This window comes from Pan troglodytes, chromosome 3, assembly GCF_028858775.2.
Source record: "Pan troglodytes isolate AG18354 chromosome 3, NHGRI_mPanTro3-v2.0_pri, whole genome shotgun sequence".
NCBI classification, from domain to species: domain Eukaryota; kingdom Metazoa; phylum Chordata; class Mammalia; order Primates; family Hominidae; genus Pan; species Pan troglodytes.
Window position 1 is genome coordinate 87,102,608 of NC_072401.2, and position 17,729 is coordinate 87,120,336.

Below are 17,729 nucleotides of genomic sequence, written 5' to 3' on the forward strand. Positions count from 1 at the left end.
ATGTATATTAAGAAAGCTAATTTCTAGGTCTCTTACAATTTTGAGAGTGTGATTCTAGACTTTTGGTTTTAGAATCAAGTCTTTCTTTCCCTCATTTCCAATGTGCCTCCTCTCACAATCGAGGAATGTCTCCATCCTCCAATGAATCAAAACATGTTGAAAAACAGAAGTGACCGTATGGTAGCTAGATTGGTGATGGCTATGCTCCCAAGAAGAATGCTCATGCAGGAAAACTCTATCTGAGAAGAAATTCATGTTCTCCTGTTCTGTCCAGTGTGGAAATTCACATGGGGTAAAGGATCCTCCGGTCTAAAAAGAAAGTGTTAAACGTTTTAAAATGAGTTATATCAGGAACACTCAAAATACTACATATCTTTTTCTCTATCAAAATTAATGCTCTCCTGTTAGTCTCCTAGGATCTGAATACCTGTAATATTAAATAATATAATGAAAACGCTTTAAAATTAAATGAGCCCAGAATGATAATGCTTCTCAAGTGTAGATCTGCAGTTTACAATATAAAATAGCAAGATGAGACATCTGATTATTTGTTTCTATTTATTTGCTAATTATAAAATAGTCTCATACAATTATTTTTGTCATTTTAAATTTAAATAATGATTTGGAAATATTACATGTTTTCCTTGCTTTTGTGTTTTTATTAGCTGAGGATATAGTACATTCTACAGTGTGTACAGCTTTATTGATAGTATGCTACAGTTTTCTATAGGGAAATTTATAAAAATGCTTAGGTCAGTGTTCTCCCAAAAAATTGTGCATCAGAATTACTAGGGTAGATTCCAAAATGGTTACCAATTTGCAAGTCTTCCCATCTCTTTTCTCTCTCTGGTAGTTCCCCAGGAATCTATGTAACTAATTTCAGAAGCTAAGAAGAAACTTGATAAGTATTTATAAAACTTCCCCAAACTGCTTTAATAGCAGCCATTGATTAGAAAGAGGAACATAAATTGGCTTAACAGCTAATGGTAAATCCTTAAAGCAGTTTGCATTTATTCCATTACTTTTTATTCACACAAATATGTATTAAGAATTTATCATACTGGAGTCTGCCTGGTGTTCCCTGAGCTTTAATTTTCTCATTTATAAAAAGAGAAATACCTATGTTACAGAGTAATTGGGTAAATTAATGACATAAATTACATGCAAAGTGTTTAGCAAAGTAGTAGTCAAGAAATATCACTAATCGTCAAACGCTATGGTATTTATTATTAGATTGCTAATTAGAGGTTTACTTGTTTTACTAACTAGTCTAGCCTTGCAAACACAATAGTAAAAACTGACTTCAAATTTTCTAGTTAGTTTATCTCTCTGTTTACTCACCTAGGTAATAATACTAGCAGATATATATTGAAACTTTACTACAATCATTTCATTATTTGGGGATTAGCAAAATATGGGCCCAAAATAGCTTAAAGGTCTGGTATATTAGATTTTTAAATATTAAAATAATAAATACTGTGTACCAGTCACTTTTGTACAAACTTTGCATGTATTAGCTAACAATGATGCCATTGAAGTAGGATCTATTTTTATCCCATTTTACAGATGATGAACCTGAGGAAGGGGGAGAAATAGTTTGCCTGAAGTCATGTGACTAAAAGGTGTTAATGGGAACCTGAACCTAGGCAGTTTGACTCTAGAATAGATTTACTTAATCACAAAATTTACTGTTATCAGGAAATTATTATATAGCCAGAACACTTATGGTTACAATTTAATATTTTTCATAAGTGTACAGTATCCTGTTTCCTTTTCATAACAGGGCCTTAATATGTAATACCTGTTTTCAATGTTCTGCCTTCCCCGAGTAATTTTTGGATATAGGAATGCAAAGACTTTATTAGCCTTTCTCACCTTTATGTTCTCTGTGCCTAAGACAGGCCCTCAGACTTGCTACATGTTGTTTAATTAATATTTATTTAATAAATTCATGAAATTACTTGCTGTAAAGAAAAAAATTGAACCAACATATCATTTTAATAAAACCTGTTGAATAATATTTATTTCATCTTGATCTCACTTTCAAACCTCTGTCTAATCTCATTAAAAATGGACATATATTGTCAAGCTGAGATTTTTCTAGTTCATTGTGATGCTCATAGTCATTGTTTATGCTGGAAAAAAATCTCAACATTGTGCTTATTAAACTAACAGAGCTATTACACATGCATGGTTTTTCCAATCCAAATTCCAAAGAATAGGATCCCTGTGCCTATTTTCAACAGCATCTACCCTTACCCCAATCTCTTGTGGTTTTGGCTCAGTGATCTGGTATTAACTAGATATGAGCTTTCTTTTTAATAGTAATTTTAGCTGACAGCAAACTACTAGTGTGGTTATGAATGGTGTCGCTTTTGCCAACTCTTAGCTGTCAAACTATAAAAGATTTTGTTTATCATATTTCATTTTGAAGTTTCAAAGACTCTTCATAAAAGGAATATTTCTTATCAGGAATAAAAATATGTATAATCCCATTTTGAATGTGCTGGTTAATTATTGTCATGAAATTATTGCCATATGTGCTGAACTCTTATCAAAAAGGTTCCATTTCCTTGTTGTACTTGAGCCTCTTCTCTCTCATCATCCAAAGTTTGCCATGAGGCATATTGAACATCAAGGGATAACATGCACTTACTTAGACAACTCAAGACACTTGCACCCTGGTTCTTTTGTCACTCAGTATTCCAGCAAGTAATTGATAGCTTTGTCACAAAAGGGATAATTGAACAGTGTGTGATTAAAAAAAAAAATTTACCAAGTGTTAGAAAGGTTAATGAAAACCAATGGATAGGTAAAACACCCCTGGGTGAAAAACAGAGAGGAACCCCTGACCACTCTTAGCTCTACTGGAATTTGGGGAAGCCGGTGACTTTAAGATTTAGCCCAATACAAGTAGGACCATGTTGCAGCTAGCATGGAGGGAAACAGGTGAATAAATATCTTGATCTGTCTCTCTTGTGCTCTTCTGACATCCCAAAGTAGCCTCTCTAACCTAACCTGAAGCCAGAGATCAAGAGAGCTTGGTTTATGGAATTTATAGAGATTAATCTCTTAGAGTATGGAATAGAGTGAGGAGTGGAGAGAATATCTGGGGGAACAAACAGAGAATATCTATCATATTTACTAAGAGAGAATTTTAAAATATCACATGGTTTTGGCTCAAGTGCATGGGGATGGGCCTTATGGAGCTTAAATCTTACTAATTCCCATTTCTAACAGGGGAAATACTCTTCTAGATATAGAGAAAAATTGAAGTCATCTTTTACTCTTCCTTCTTTGTTTCCTGTTTAAGCTATGACTAGTTTCTGTACATGTTTCTTAACAATATGTAACAATGCATCTGTAATGCAAATGTATACCATTTCTACTGCCAACACGTTTCTTGACCTTACCCTCTTATATCAAATTAATTGCTTTATGATAACAAACTTTTAAGAGTGTGGTATCATTAAATCTCCATCTGCTTTGCACAAGAACCTACCCTGGCTCTCAGCTGCTACAGATACCAAGTGTAACATCCTCTGCCTAGGCTTAGAATTTCTACAACACATTCTCAGCACATGTAACCAACAATCTTCACTTCCTAATTATTCCTCCACATGGGTCTTTTGCTTATTGTAATGTGCTCTGCACATATGGTTCTAATTTCTGCTTTGGTTGATGTTATTTCCTCCACTTTGAAAGATTAGCCCTTGGCCACTAAATCTTAAAACCCTACCTTCCTCTTAAAACCATTTCCTTTATATACTTTTCCTAACTAATCAGCCTGCCCTTATGACACTCTATTCTTAAACTTTTATTATATTTACTTGATTTTCTAAATACTGTCACACTCATTTGTTTTAAAATTATGTACTGTGTTATTCTTGTACTGAGAGTAAAGAGTTTATTATTTATTTCTTTCACACACTTCACATCACCTGAGATATTTAAAGAAATAATATCTGACACATGGTAGTCTGTCAACATATTACTTTTGAGTTAGATTGGGCACCTGACTTGTACTTATTTATTAGTTCGTTGCTTCTTTGGTTAATTTAGAGCAGCCGTGGAAGAATTAACCAACTCACACAAACAAGCAGTGCATACTTTTTAATGACTAATTTATCTCTTAGGTATTTGCCCTAAAGTAATACATTAGGGAGAAGCTCAAAGACTTAGCTTCATGGATGTTCTTCATGTTCTTTACAACATAAAATGTTCCTTATAAGACAAAAATTATAAATGTATTACAGCAGTAGAGGATGTTAAAGTATGTATACTCAAGCAAGTACTATATAATTCAGCTTTTAAAAATGATGTAGATGACTACACTTGGCATAACAATAATACATGACTTTTAAGTTTTGAAGCAGATAATAAATATCTTTTTATTTTGATTACTGTTTTGTGAAAATTGCTCTGTGTGTTTATACACGCATGTATAAACACGTAAAAGTATGGGAGAATTTATATGGTGTTAACATTGGTTATCTGTAGTGGGTAAATTAGAGATTTTTGTTTGTTTACCTGCATTTTCAACACTATAAATATTGCTAAACACTTTGAAAATAACTATCACAATTAAGACATTTCCCTTAGTTATGGACTTTACAGAATTTCCATACAATGTGATCAAGTTAACTATTTCAGTTAAAGGACTTTATTTTATTTACTGAATGACTTAGTAAATTAACCACAGTAAATGTCAATTACAGCATATCCTGCCCTAAGCCTTGTCTGTTGATATTTAAACTACTATTTTTATGTTATAATTTGTTTGAAAAACTTGTCAAAATATAAAATTTATATAATGTCAAATAAGAAAATGTTAATAAAAATTTCATCCAGAAGTAGCTGTTTCACATATACAAAAAGACAACAAAGGATAGCATTACTTGGAGTTTTTAAATTACAAAATGTGATAGCTTAAGATATCACGGAGGTAGCATTTATGCTAGTGTGTTGCTTGAATTCAACTTATATGGCACATGTACAATTCAAGATCTTAAGTAGAACCTGAAGATATAGAACTAAACAGGAGCTATACATACACACACAAATACACATGTGGATAAAATGAATATTAGATGCTATGTTCTAAAACTGAGATAAATCACAAAATGAATTACTTCACAAAGTCATTTCAGTAAGTAGAATAAATTCTTAATTGAAACAATTATTTTTACCACATTACGTAGAAACCATATAGATTAAATGTATGTAATAAAAGGTCTTTATTACAATGAGTATCTTCAAAGTATCTAGCAATTTTTTAAAAATTACTTCAAAGATAGGGAAACAAAATGGGAAATGGGATCTATAGGCCAGAGAAAACTAGATATGATAAAAAGCAGGAAAAGGTACTTCCTGGAGGAGGAGAACAAAGGCAATTCCTCCAACACCTCACCTTGTAAGGCATGGGGGGAGAGGGATACTTCTAACGTACAATTTCTTGGGTTTTGGTTGGAGAGCGCTATGCTTTATCAGTCTAAGCCCAGAAGGAGGGAAATGGCTGAGGACTATAATTTTCTGTGCCAAACCAAGTAGGTTGAAAATTGAGTAAAATACTACTTTAGCTAAATATTACTATTTTTTGAGCTGGGAAAAATGGGCAATATAATACAGTGGACAGGAGCATGGGCTTTTGAGTTCAGCACACTTAGTTTTTAACACTGGCTTCATTATGTTAACAGTTCCCATTCACTCAACAATACACATTTTTAGCCATTAACTATATGCCAGGCAAAATGCTTGGCATTGGTAGTAAATTAGGGAGCAAAACACATATTATTTTTCCCTTACAGTTTAACGAGGGAGATGGATTTTAATCAATTCATCTTACAAATAACATAACTACATACAATGGTAAATCAGTCCAGGAAAAATTCAAGAATCTATGCAAGTATATTTTAGATGTAGACAATCTTAAAAATAGTATAAAATTGCCAGGGAAAGAATGTTGTCCTAAGGTAGATGGGAGCATGCTGCCATTTATAGAAGGGTAGTTGCTGGATGATAGAAAGCCATAGAAAGCAAAAAAGTGTAAGAGCAGAAACAAAAAAACCAAACATCGCATGTTCTCACTCATAGGTGGGAATTGAACAGTGAGAACACTTGGACACAGGAAGGGGGACATCACACACCGGGGCCTGTTGTGGGGTGGGGACAGTGGGGAGGGATAGCATTAGGAGATATACCTAATGTAAATGACAAGTTAATGGGTGCAGCACACCAACATGGCACATGTATGCATATGTAACAAACCTGCACGTTGTGCACATGTACCCTAGAACTTAAAGTATAATAATAATAATAATAATAATAATAAAAGAAAGATGTTAGAATATTCTGGAGAATTCAGTGAAGGGGCATTTGAAAAATTTCAGACAAGAGATAATAGTTGCCTCAAATTAGAGAGTGGTAGTAGTAGAGATACATAGTAGAGATAATGATTTCTATATTTCTGGCTTTTGCAACTGCATAGAAGAGGGTGACAGTCACTGAGCTGGGGAATACATAATGAGAGCCAGATTTACTTGCATTTTAATTTGACTAAGTTGAGTTTAAGACATCTTTGAGATAAGTGGAAATGTCAAATAAGCTTTTGAATGTATCTGAAGCTCAGAGTGTCCTAGATTAGAAATGTTACTCTGATATTCATTGGCCTACAGTTGGTTATTGAAATCATAGGCCTGGATGAGATAGTATGGAGAAAGAGAGTACCAGAGTCAGAAGAGAAGAAATTATTGGATAAATCTTTTCAAAAACTCATATTTAAAGGTCAATTAGAGTCAGCAAAAGAGATTCAGACAACAGAGAAATTAGGGAAAAACCTAGAGAAAACAAAGAAACAAAGGAAAGAAGGTGCTTCAAGGAAAGAGTGGTCAATAGTGATGAACACTTCTAGAAAGTCAACTCACTGAAAAGTGAACATTATCAAACATGCAGCTTGTGAGTCATGTAAGTGGAATGCTGGGTGCATCAACCAGGCTGCAGTGGGTACAGTGAGGAAATAGATTCAGTATAGACAGTAGGCAAAGAAAAAAAATAGAATAATAGCGGGAAGTCAAAGTACTTTTTTTTTAATGACACAGACTTTTAAGTATATCTCAGCACTGAATGAAATGATCCACTAAAGAGAGAAATTTAAAGGTAGAGAAAGGATAGCTGGGCGTGGTGGCTCATGCCTGTAATCCCAGCACTTTGGGAAGCCGAGGCAGGTGGATCACCTGAGGTCAGGAGTTCGAGACTAGCCTGGCCAACATGGTGAAACCCCATCTCTACTGAAAATACAAAAATTGGCTGGGTGTGCTGGTGGGTGCCTGTAATCCCAGCTACACAGGAGGCTGAGGCAGTGGAATTGCTTGAACCCGGAAGGCAGAAGTTGCAGCAAGCCGAGATCGTGCCATTACAATCCCACCTGGGTGACAAGAGCAAAACTCCATCTCAAAAAACAAACAAAAAAAAAAAAAGAAAAAGAAAGAAAAGGAAAGAAAGAGAAGAGAGAAGAGATAATCAAGAGAAGGCTTATCACAACTATGTCTAAGTCTACCTTGTTTTCACAGCTATAAAATGGGGAAAAGAATATCTACCTCATAAGATTATACTAACAAATAATATGGTGCGGGTAGAATGCTTAGTAAAATTTCTGGCACACAGAATGTGTTTAATAAATTGGTGCTTAAGATGAATCTAGCAGCTAACATACATATTAGTCTTATACATATTAGATGCTCAACAAGTATTCATTAAATCTTGAGTGAACATGATTCTGGCACATAATTTTTGATTATTGGGAATATAAAAGAGTCTGATGCATCTTACTGTATACTGGGTTATAGCTACACCTTGGATATTCACTGATTATAATGATGACATATGATGTTTGCTATCTGATGATGTTGATGTTTTGGGTATTTGTTTTCACAGGGTACTATTTTTCTGCCTGGAAATAAAGTTTTTGAGCATCCCTGCAATGAAGAGAACCCAGGGAAGTTCCTTTTTGAAGTAGTTCCAGGTAAGATATTTTCCTAGTCTGATTAAATTATTGTCATCCTGTGTTGGTAAAGGTGAAGATGGGTCAGACAGGTTTCATTCTTTTTTGAATCATGACTGAGAACCTTAATTTGAGGCTTGGTTAGTGTTGACGCAGATAATGACTGCAGGTTTATATACTAGTACAAATGAATGCACTCACACACACATACTCTGACCACGTGACTACTGGATTTTCATTTGTCCATGAGACTCCATAGTTGACCACAAGTCATGATACAGTATTTGTTCAGGACTATTGGAGATGAATTTGATTTTACAGCGCTCTTGTGATATGAAATTTGACAAGGAGTTATAGGTTGAATGCTTTGCCCAGTGGAATCACTGACATATTTCCTCACAAAATTGTATCTTCAAGGAGGTTTTGCAAAAAAAAAAAACTCTTACTACTTAATACTTGTAATACTGACCAAGTATTGCAGTTCTGTACCTCAGCTTTGCTCCCAACCAACCACTTCCACATGTTTTGCTGGTAGAGCTGAGGACAGCTCTGCCAAGACATCAAATCCCGCAGTTAAACTTTTGAAACATCCGTTCGTTTTTCCTAGTCATCTGTATTCATTCCTCTTAGTGAACCTGATCTCCACTAAAGTCTTTGACTAACCCAGCAACAATTCCTCCAAGGCCATGTTGTTTAGCTCTTTGATCAATTCTTCAACCTTTCCTTATCCCTCAATGTAAGAAAAAGGGAGGTAGGAATCTGGCTCCGGCTGACCGTTTATGTAATATTGATATTGATTTGATTACAGTCTAGGGTGGGTGTGAATTTATTTGGGTAAGTAATATGGAGTTCTTATCAATAATGCAGTCAATAAAATGTATTTTTCCCATAGTTATATTAAATGCTGGGAATCTAAAATGGAAAAGCATATTTTCCCCTCGATGAAAACAGCTGTAGCACTAAGTTCATCTGGCTCATGATGGAATCCATGACTAAATGTGAATTAATGCAGCTGAAGTGCAGAAAGGTTAGTCAGATGCAATGTGTTATTTGTTTCCCTCCAGGGAGAACATATTTTAAGAAACCTGAATCTTATTTGCCTTATTAAAATCCTTTTATTCTTACTTCTTAGTGGAATACCCTGTATAGAACCAGATTCCAGATGTTACAAAGTCTTTGAAGTATCAGTAGAGGAAATGTCTTTTCCGATTTATTCTCAGACAATAGCGCATGTTGGCTTTTTAATCAGCGTGGTATTGAACTGATGGTTGACTCTTTATCTCCAATAATGCTAGAGGTCTACTTTTCCATTCAGTCTGCTAGCTGCAAGGAGGTTTCATCTTTTGGTGAAGAAGTTCTCAAGTAATATAGACGGATATTTTCAATACTGTTTTAGAGAGAGCCATGTCTTCAAGACCAGGAAGTAACAGATAAAACCTCTTCTCCAACATTGCTATTCTAAATCATCTGTTTCACATGCAGTGCGTATGACATAATGGCTTTTGATGAACAAAGCCTAAGAAGTTTAAGACTGTGTAATATGGAATATGAAGGTTGTCCTTTCAAACAAATTTATAGGAAATTCAAGCTTGCTTCTGTAATTATGGAGTTAAATATAGTATGTGAGTAGATCATTTGAAAAGATGCTTCCTGAATTATTAATACAGTATGTAATAGCTGCTAAATTAGGTTTTATAATTCTAAATCATCTTACGGAGTGTGAAGAGAAGTGTTCCAAATGTATCTTTGAAGACAGAGCTGGAAAGACAAAGCACTACATTGAGAATCCAGTGTCTGTGTCATTCATCCTGGTCACTGGGGCTTTACTGGTGTGCCCTTGACATCAGGATGGCATTTCTAGGCAAATGCTTTTGTACTTCTATGATAATGTGGGATCTGTATCAGGTTATTTTCATCAATATTTGCATTATTGGGGTTATTTAGGGATAACATAACGATTACTTTATCTTTGCAAGTGGGAATGACAAGATAATATTTTTCAATTTTTTCAATGGTGTAATTGTTTAACATGATAATTTGGGATGTTACAACAGAGTGTTTTTATTTGTCAGAATGCATAGGAGGCAGCAAGGATTGCAGAAATGTGGTTGGTAATGTGTAAAGAACCCTCGGCAGGCCGTGGGCCTACCTGGCAGCAGATCCTCATAAAGCATATTTATTCTAGATTGGCTTTCTCTATAAAATTCTTTCAATTGCCACTTCTGAAAATCTATCATAAAGATGATGCTTACAAACCCAACAAGTGTCTATCTTTACGGATAGCTAACTCAAGCCTAACTCTCCAGAGTTTATGAGTGAGTAGGAGAGGATTACATATTTTAATTTCATCTGCCCATAATGATTTCCAACAAAACTAACAAAAGCCTCTAGCAAGCTCTTTGCCACATATTTTAGCACTATATGCATACGTACACATTTGTGTGTGTGTTACGAATACAGTTTATCCATATGTGCACTGTATGTCCTTATAATTTTTCCATATGTGTATATATATATAGGAATTTTTATTTTGTTTTATTTTTGCTTTTGCTTTATGCTGAAATATCCCATGAAACCAAGGAAAATCATATTAAAATAACACAAGAATTTTCAATAAAATTGAGCGTCTCAGGTCTTTGTGTATTACTTATTTATATTTGTTTACAAATTATATTTGTATGCATATTTTAGGCTTTTGTAAAAACCAATCTGAAAATAAATCTACCATGTTTTAGGGTTGATTTCCTATAGATTCATTATCCTATGAAATGAATTATCTCTCTGAATAATGCCACGAGTTATAGATTTTTCGCTCCAAATTTTTCCTATTTCTCTACTTGTTATTCAAAGGGATATCAGCCAAATTGGCAAATTTGAAGTCTTCTCTGTCAGACATGCCAAATTTTAGACTGAAGTGAACTTTTATGGCCAAAGTCCAAGCTTTTGGGAAATGTGGTTGAGAAAGAAAGATTGGCAAATCTTTAATGAACAGTTCTTGAAGAAAGAACATGCAGTTGGTTTCTGCTTCTCTAAATGTGTTCTAGTTGAATTTTCCTTGAAATGTTTTAAAAAAATAAAGAGTAGTTATTGGAATAATGATGCCTTCGCTTTCTTAGGAAAGAAGTTTCTCAGAGAAAAAAATAAAATGACAAAGAAACAGACAAGAAATAGGCAAAACAAGACAAAGGAGGACTATATGTATCTCCATATATTTAGAAACCACATCTTTCTTGCTTTTTACTGTATACCTAACACCTGGAAATAGCACAGTATAACATATGGTGCTAAACAAATATTTCTTGAAGTGCATATATTTACCAGGCTTATGGAAGAATCTCAATCATATGAAACTGCCCCCACTCTGCTATGTTGAACTATTTCCTGTTGCATAGGACCTTTTCTCCCCTGTTCCCGCAAAGACCTCTTTGTCACTCTAGTGGCAAAAGTGAAGAGAAACTCCTTACATGTTTCCTTTCCTACTTTTCTGCCTTCCTTTCTGATGATGAGACCAAGAGACGGATGGAAGAAGGTAGAGATCTTCCTACACAGATGATACTGCTGGGGCATAGCCCCTTCACACTGACTGGTCGTTACAGACTTTCCTCTCTAAAGGCTGAATCTTTCACAGATGCATTTGTGGATTTTTCAGGGTCTCTGGAATTAGAAATCCACTTCACATGCTAGTATTCTCCCAGCATTGGGATAGTCCTGTTGGATGGGATACAGCGAAAGGCCTCAAAGGCCAGCTGCTTGCTTTGTGTTTATTCAGCAACTAGGAAACTCATGTACCCTGGCCTGCAACGTAAGGGAAATGCAGGCTGTTCCACTGTTGCTGCCTCCTTTGGCTTGTCACTTTCTCCAGGGGTTATCAGCTTCAGTGCCCAGCAAGGTCAGTGGCTTGCCAAGCTTCAGAGGCCATCATGAGTCCCTGACTTAGAGAAGGAGTGAGTCACTGTTCTAACACACATCAAAATTTACCAGCAATACTCTTGTTCCGATAGTTGGGAGAATTCCTAGTCCTCCCCCTCAAAAAACAGTGCTGATTTTGAAAACTGCTTCCTCCAAGTAGCACTTCCTCTTTTCTAGTTTCCCCCTCAAAACAGTCAGGGCCATTTGGGTTCTCAGGTTCAATGCTTTCTCTCAGTAAACCTGGCAGAGAAGTGGCTAGGCGCAATTTCCATTGGTCTTTTCAGCTTAGAATGTGGGGTTTTAGCCTCTTTTGGGGGGTGGGGGGTGGACCTTAGCTGCAGTTCCAGGATAATGGGGATAAAACGTTTTATTTACATCTATCTATAATCTTAGATTGGATTCCAGGAAACACGCTGATGGAGAATGGCATTAGATTGTCATGGGAAAGGTTCTCCGAAGATATTTTTTCTGCAAGAAAGTGAGGAAAGCAGGATGCGACAGGAGCACCTGCCCTGCAACGCTGTAGCAACTGAAGTCTTAGCTGATCCAGTGGGGTCCCCTGAGGCTGTGATCCCTCTCAAGTTTGCTTCAAACTGAGGGGCTGGGGCTTTGTTTCCTCTTGCTAACTAGTCATTGATTGGGAGCAGGAAGACAGATAAACTTGGGTGAAGCTGTTCCTGCTGCGTTGTAGAACAATTCCCATGAGAATCTCTTTGTGCCTTCAGCAACCAATATACCAGTCTTTGGGATCTAGAGAGAGTACTACAGTATCCATTATAATGTCTGTAGCCTTGTCAGTATCTAGACATCTGTATTCCAGGCAATCTTCCAGGCTGTTTGCACGTATCGCTTTATTTAATCCTTACTACAACTCTATGAGGCAAGCAATGTCATTATCTTTATTCTGTAAACGACAGATCTGAGGCACAGAGAAGTAATTTGATCCAGGTTAAAAAGCTAACACTGGGCCAGGCGCTGTGGCTCACGCCTGTAATCCCAAAATTTTGGGAGGCCGAGGTGGGGGGATCACCTGAGGTGATCCTGAGGTTGGGGCTTGGATCCAAGGTGGGGGGATCTTGAGGTTGGGACTTGGAGACCAGCCTGACCAACATGGAGAAACCCCGTTTCAATAGAATATTAAAACACAAAATTAGCTGGGTGTGTTGGTGGGCGCCTATAATCCCAGCTACTCAGGAGGCTGAGGCAGGAGAATCCCTTGAACCCAGGAGGCGGAGGTTGTGGTGAGCAGAGATCTCACCATTACACTCCAGCCTGGGTGACAGAGTGAGACTCCATCTCAACAAATAAAGTAAAAAAGGCCTGGAGCCTATTTTCTGAAATATGAGCATGTGAAGTTATTTTTTGAACTGGAATGGATACACTGGTATCTTTCCAGACTCATTCATTAAGAATGAGAATTTTGGCACTTGATAAGAGTAGGCATTTTTGTTTTTTAGCAGCTATTTATAATACAATATATAATACAAATAGGCACCAGATAGAGATGCCCACTTACAGTTCTTTTGAAAGCATGTTCTAAGGCTACAACAATCCCATCATGAAAAAGTGGGGAGAAACAGACATTTTCCAGCAGTGATCTTCCTTGTTATGAATAAAGGTAACAAAGGTGGATTCTACGGATGGAGTGCTTTCTTATAGAAAACTGTCAACGCTCTGGGATCCAATTCTCTTTCATTACCGAGTATACATTGCTGAAATTGTTCTCAGCTTCTTCACAAACTCCCTTCACATACTGGCCAAGGTATCACTCACTGTCTAACCACCAACCAACACACCTGATATTAATCATATTCTGGGACTCAGTCCATCCACCAAGCAAAGATTCTTTATGGCTTTCAAGGGCAATTGTCAATATTCCAGACCCTAAAAGGCCCATCTGACCCAGTGCCTAAAATCAATATTAACTAAAAGTAGGAGGTGTTCTTTCCTCTTCCTTCCTCCAGGGAAAGAAAAGAAGAGGTGAACACAAAAGACAAGGGGATGAGGAATGAAAAGTAGCCATGGAAAAAAATAAGATAAATTTTGAAGGGTAATCTAAAGTGATTTTTATCTGCCTGGAAACAAAATTAGGCCTTCAAAAAAAAAAAAAAGATGTTATTTATCCTACCTTTAGCCACAACTATACTAATTATTTCCAATACCCTCAGACAATTACATGTTACTTTTGTACATTTCAAATTTTAAAAAGTTTCCATTCTAATTATTTTTTCCAGAAGGATTTCTTAGGAGATAGGTGAAAAGTTAGAGGACATGGGTGCCTAAAGAATCTAATAAATGCATTGATCCTTTCGCCAAAAAAAAAAAAAAAAGGCAAATACCTACCAAAATTGCACATACTTTTGAGGACTTCAGAGATTCCCTAAAATGCAATCATTGACTGTAGTTTAAGAATAATAGTTTATATTGGGAACCAAAGACTTTATTATCTCTCTCTCTCACCTCTCTCTCACTCTTTATCTCTATTTTAGCTAATGTGTCTATGTTCCTATGCATTTATCTATTTTATCTATGTACATGTGTGCATAAACTGTTATTTGTAATTATCTGGTATACCAATCAGTTTTAGACTTTCACCTCTCTGATTCAGTTGTTCTTTCTCCTGTTTCTATGATTGTGTAACTCCACAGACCTATTTTGCACATTTACAGAAGAACTTTTCCTGGATGGAACATTTCATGGGTCTGGAGGCTGTAAAATTTTTAATTTAGTAAAACTTCAACCTACTTAGATGGTTACTGCAGCTGTGTTACATAATAGGCCAGCTGAGAAATAAATAGTTATGAGATAGATTCATGGGTGTCTCTGGGAAAGAAAAAAGTTTGGCCAATTTTTGAGTTTTTGGGATAATAATGTAACAACAGCAATAAAAGTTTACCATACATGTCTGCATTTGTGACTCCTTCTGGGTTGAATAAATAATGTCATTGTCTACATTAACTTGCTGTCATTTGAAAATGTAAGCCAATATTTGACATATATTTTATATGAAAATGTAGGAATGTTTTAATTGTGTTTTAGCATCAAGTTTAGTCACTTTCTTGATCACCAGTTAAATATGCTGCTTAGGCATTTAATTTTACAACACTCCCTTATCTTAACTTTTTTTCTTTTTTTGTGTTAGTTCTGTAAGTTAAAATCCATGCAATTATATTTGTTACCCCAAAGCAGCTGTGACAATCTCTTTTTTTGTCTGCCTAAGTCTGTAGGCAGCCGTGAAGCTTGTATTTTTTTTTTTTTTGCTTAGTTTTAATATGTGCAAATCATTTAGAGAATGTGAGTAGGAGTTGCTTATGGTACGAAAACATAATTCTATATACACAAGTAGCTCTACATGAACTAAATAAATGCATTGGTGAAAGCAGCATGTATTAAATACTATGTGTTCTTAAAGAAAGTGTTTGAGATTTTTGTTTCAAAATTCCCTTCCTACTTAAAATACATTAAAATATACACTTGAAAGAAGCTATTAACATGGTACAAAGAACGTTTTAAAAATGTTTTTAATCCTTTGGAATTCTGGCTAATGTCATTTCAACCAACATACATTTGGGGCATTTACGAACTGATGGACAGCGTGATCATACGATCCTCCTGTGAAGTGTCCCTATGAGGAGTGTCCTCTCACAGTGTTGGTAGACGTATTGATCCAGTCACCATCACTATTCGCTAGACCAGGGGCCAGCAAACCTTTTCTGGAAAGATCCAGAGAGTAAATATTTTAGACTTTTGTGACCATAAGGTTTCCACTACAATTGTTCAACTCTGCCATGGTAGCGAAAACAAATGGATGTGGCTGTATGTCAATAAAATTTACTTATGGCCACTGAAATGTGAATTTTATATACTTCTCAAATATCAGAAATATTATTCTTTATTTTTTTCCAACCACTTAAAAATGTAAAAAATAGACAGTGAACCGGATTTGGCCCGTGGGCATAGTTTGCTGACCCCTGGGCTAGATAAAAAAAGCAAACCTATGAAAAGGAAGCTGAAATACTGATATAAATCACTAATCCCCACTGGTGCCACCAGAGCCAGAATTAGAACTCTGAGACAGCCTGTCTCCCCAGGCCATGGCATTATCCATTGCCTCAAAATCATGATTCAGGAACTATTTGCCAATATTTTTATTTAGAAGTTCCATCTCTGAATAATATCTATGCTTTAAATCACATTGAACTTTAAAAGTGTTAGTGACCAAACTGAAATCTTCTCTTTTAAACACCATCTCAGTTCATTTGGAATTCTAGATTCTGACCAGAACTGAAATCTCTTATGTGACTTTATGAATACCATTAATAGGAGATGGGGTGTGCCTAGCATGAAAAACATTTCCCATATTTTATTCAGTCCACACAAATTCAGGGAGCTATTTACAAATATTCTGAAATTGAAGCAACTCTGGCAAGATCAAATAAGCTTGAAGTGTCTTCTAAGCTTTCCTTTATATGATGTACATTAGCTATTTTTTGTTTTGTTTTTTGAGACAGGGTCTCACTCTGTCACCCAGGCTGGAGCGCAGTGGTACAATCACGGCTCACTGCCGCCTCAACCTCTTGGGCTCAAGTGATCCTCCTGCCTCAGCCTCCCGAGTAGTAGCTGGAACCACAAGTTCACACCACCATGCTCAGCTAATTTTTTTGTTTTTGTAGAGATGAGGTCTCACTGTGTTGCCCAGGCTGGTCTCAAATCCCTGAGTACAAGCAGTCCTCCTCCCTCAGCCTCCCACAGTGCTGGGATTATAGGCGTGAGCCACCACACCCAGCTTGCATTAGTATCTTAAAGCTCTAAGTATCTCACAGAAAATAACAATACATTATTTGTAAGTAAAACAAACAAACTTAAGCTTATCTTCTTAGAGGGGTAGTTTATTTCCCTTACCACCCATTTATTAACATCTCCCTGCCCCAAACCCACCAGTTTTCTTTTACCATCAGTATGAGAATGTTCCCATAATATTCATATTTAATATTTACTGAAATATGTGTCAGGCCCTGTACTGATATATGTCAGGCATTATATACAATGACTCATTTAATATAACTGCACACACACACACACACACACACAGAGAGAGAGAGAGAGAGACTGGGCATATGTGTGTGTGTGTATATATATATATGTGTGTGTATGTATGTAAAACGGTGGTACAAATTCACATTTTTAATAAGTGCTAAAGCCAGGATTCACACCCATCTGCACCCACAAAACCACCACATGCTACAACCTTCTTATACCAATAAGAATATGGATAGGTTTATTATCTACACTACACTGAGGCCAAATATCTGAGACTTAAGAGAAACAAGGATGACAAGAAGAAATGGGGTTATCGGTTTAAGAGTCAGTATACTCTGCATTTCATTCCTTTCTCCTCCATACTCACAGTCCTTGCATTGTCTGTGTTCGCTTCCTTCCCTATTAGATTGGAAGCTCTTGAGAAGAGACACCTTCTATCCCTACTGCCTAGCAGAGTGCTGTCATGTAGTGTATGCTTAATGCATGTTTGTTGAATTAATGAATAAACGAGGCTGCAGTTTTATTATCTATGGATTGATCACATTGGATTAGTCAAAGTTAGAGTTGTCTAGGTCTGAGTTATTTAACTTGATTATTGACCTTTTTCCCAGTGCCTCCTGAGACTGGATCCTAGAGAAGTTCATTAACTTCTCAGACTCTACACGATTTTAAAAGTAACAACATTATAGCTAGATAGGAGGAAAAAGTTCTAGTGTTCTATACTACTGTAGGGTGACTATAGTTTGCATTAATATATTATCATGTCAAATAGCTAGATGGA

General features: G+C 36.1%; 1 protein-coding gene across 5 annotated transcripts in view; it reads left to right on the forward strand.

The window, feature by feature from the left end:
- The window catches only part of ARHGAP24 (Rho GTPase activating protein 24), an 859,252-nt gene that overhangs the window by 563,832 nt on the left and 277,691 nt on the right, over nt 1-17,729 (forward strand). For all 5 annotated transcript variants that reach the window (XM_063808953.1, XM_001144292.8, XM_016951816.4 and 2 more), the window contains exon 3: nt 7,933-8,020. In XM_063808953.1, the coding sequence (XP_063665023.1) occupies nt 7,933-8,020 (88 nt within the window). The remainder of the gene's footprint in view (nt 1-7,932; nt 8,021-17,729) is intronic.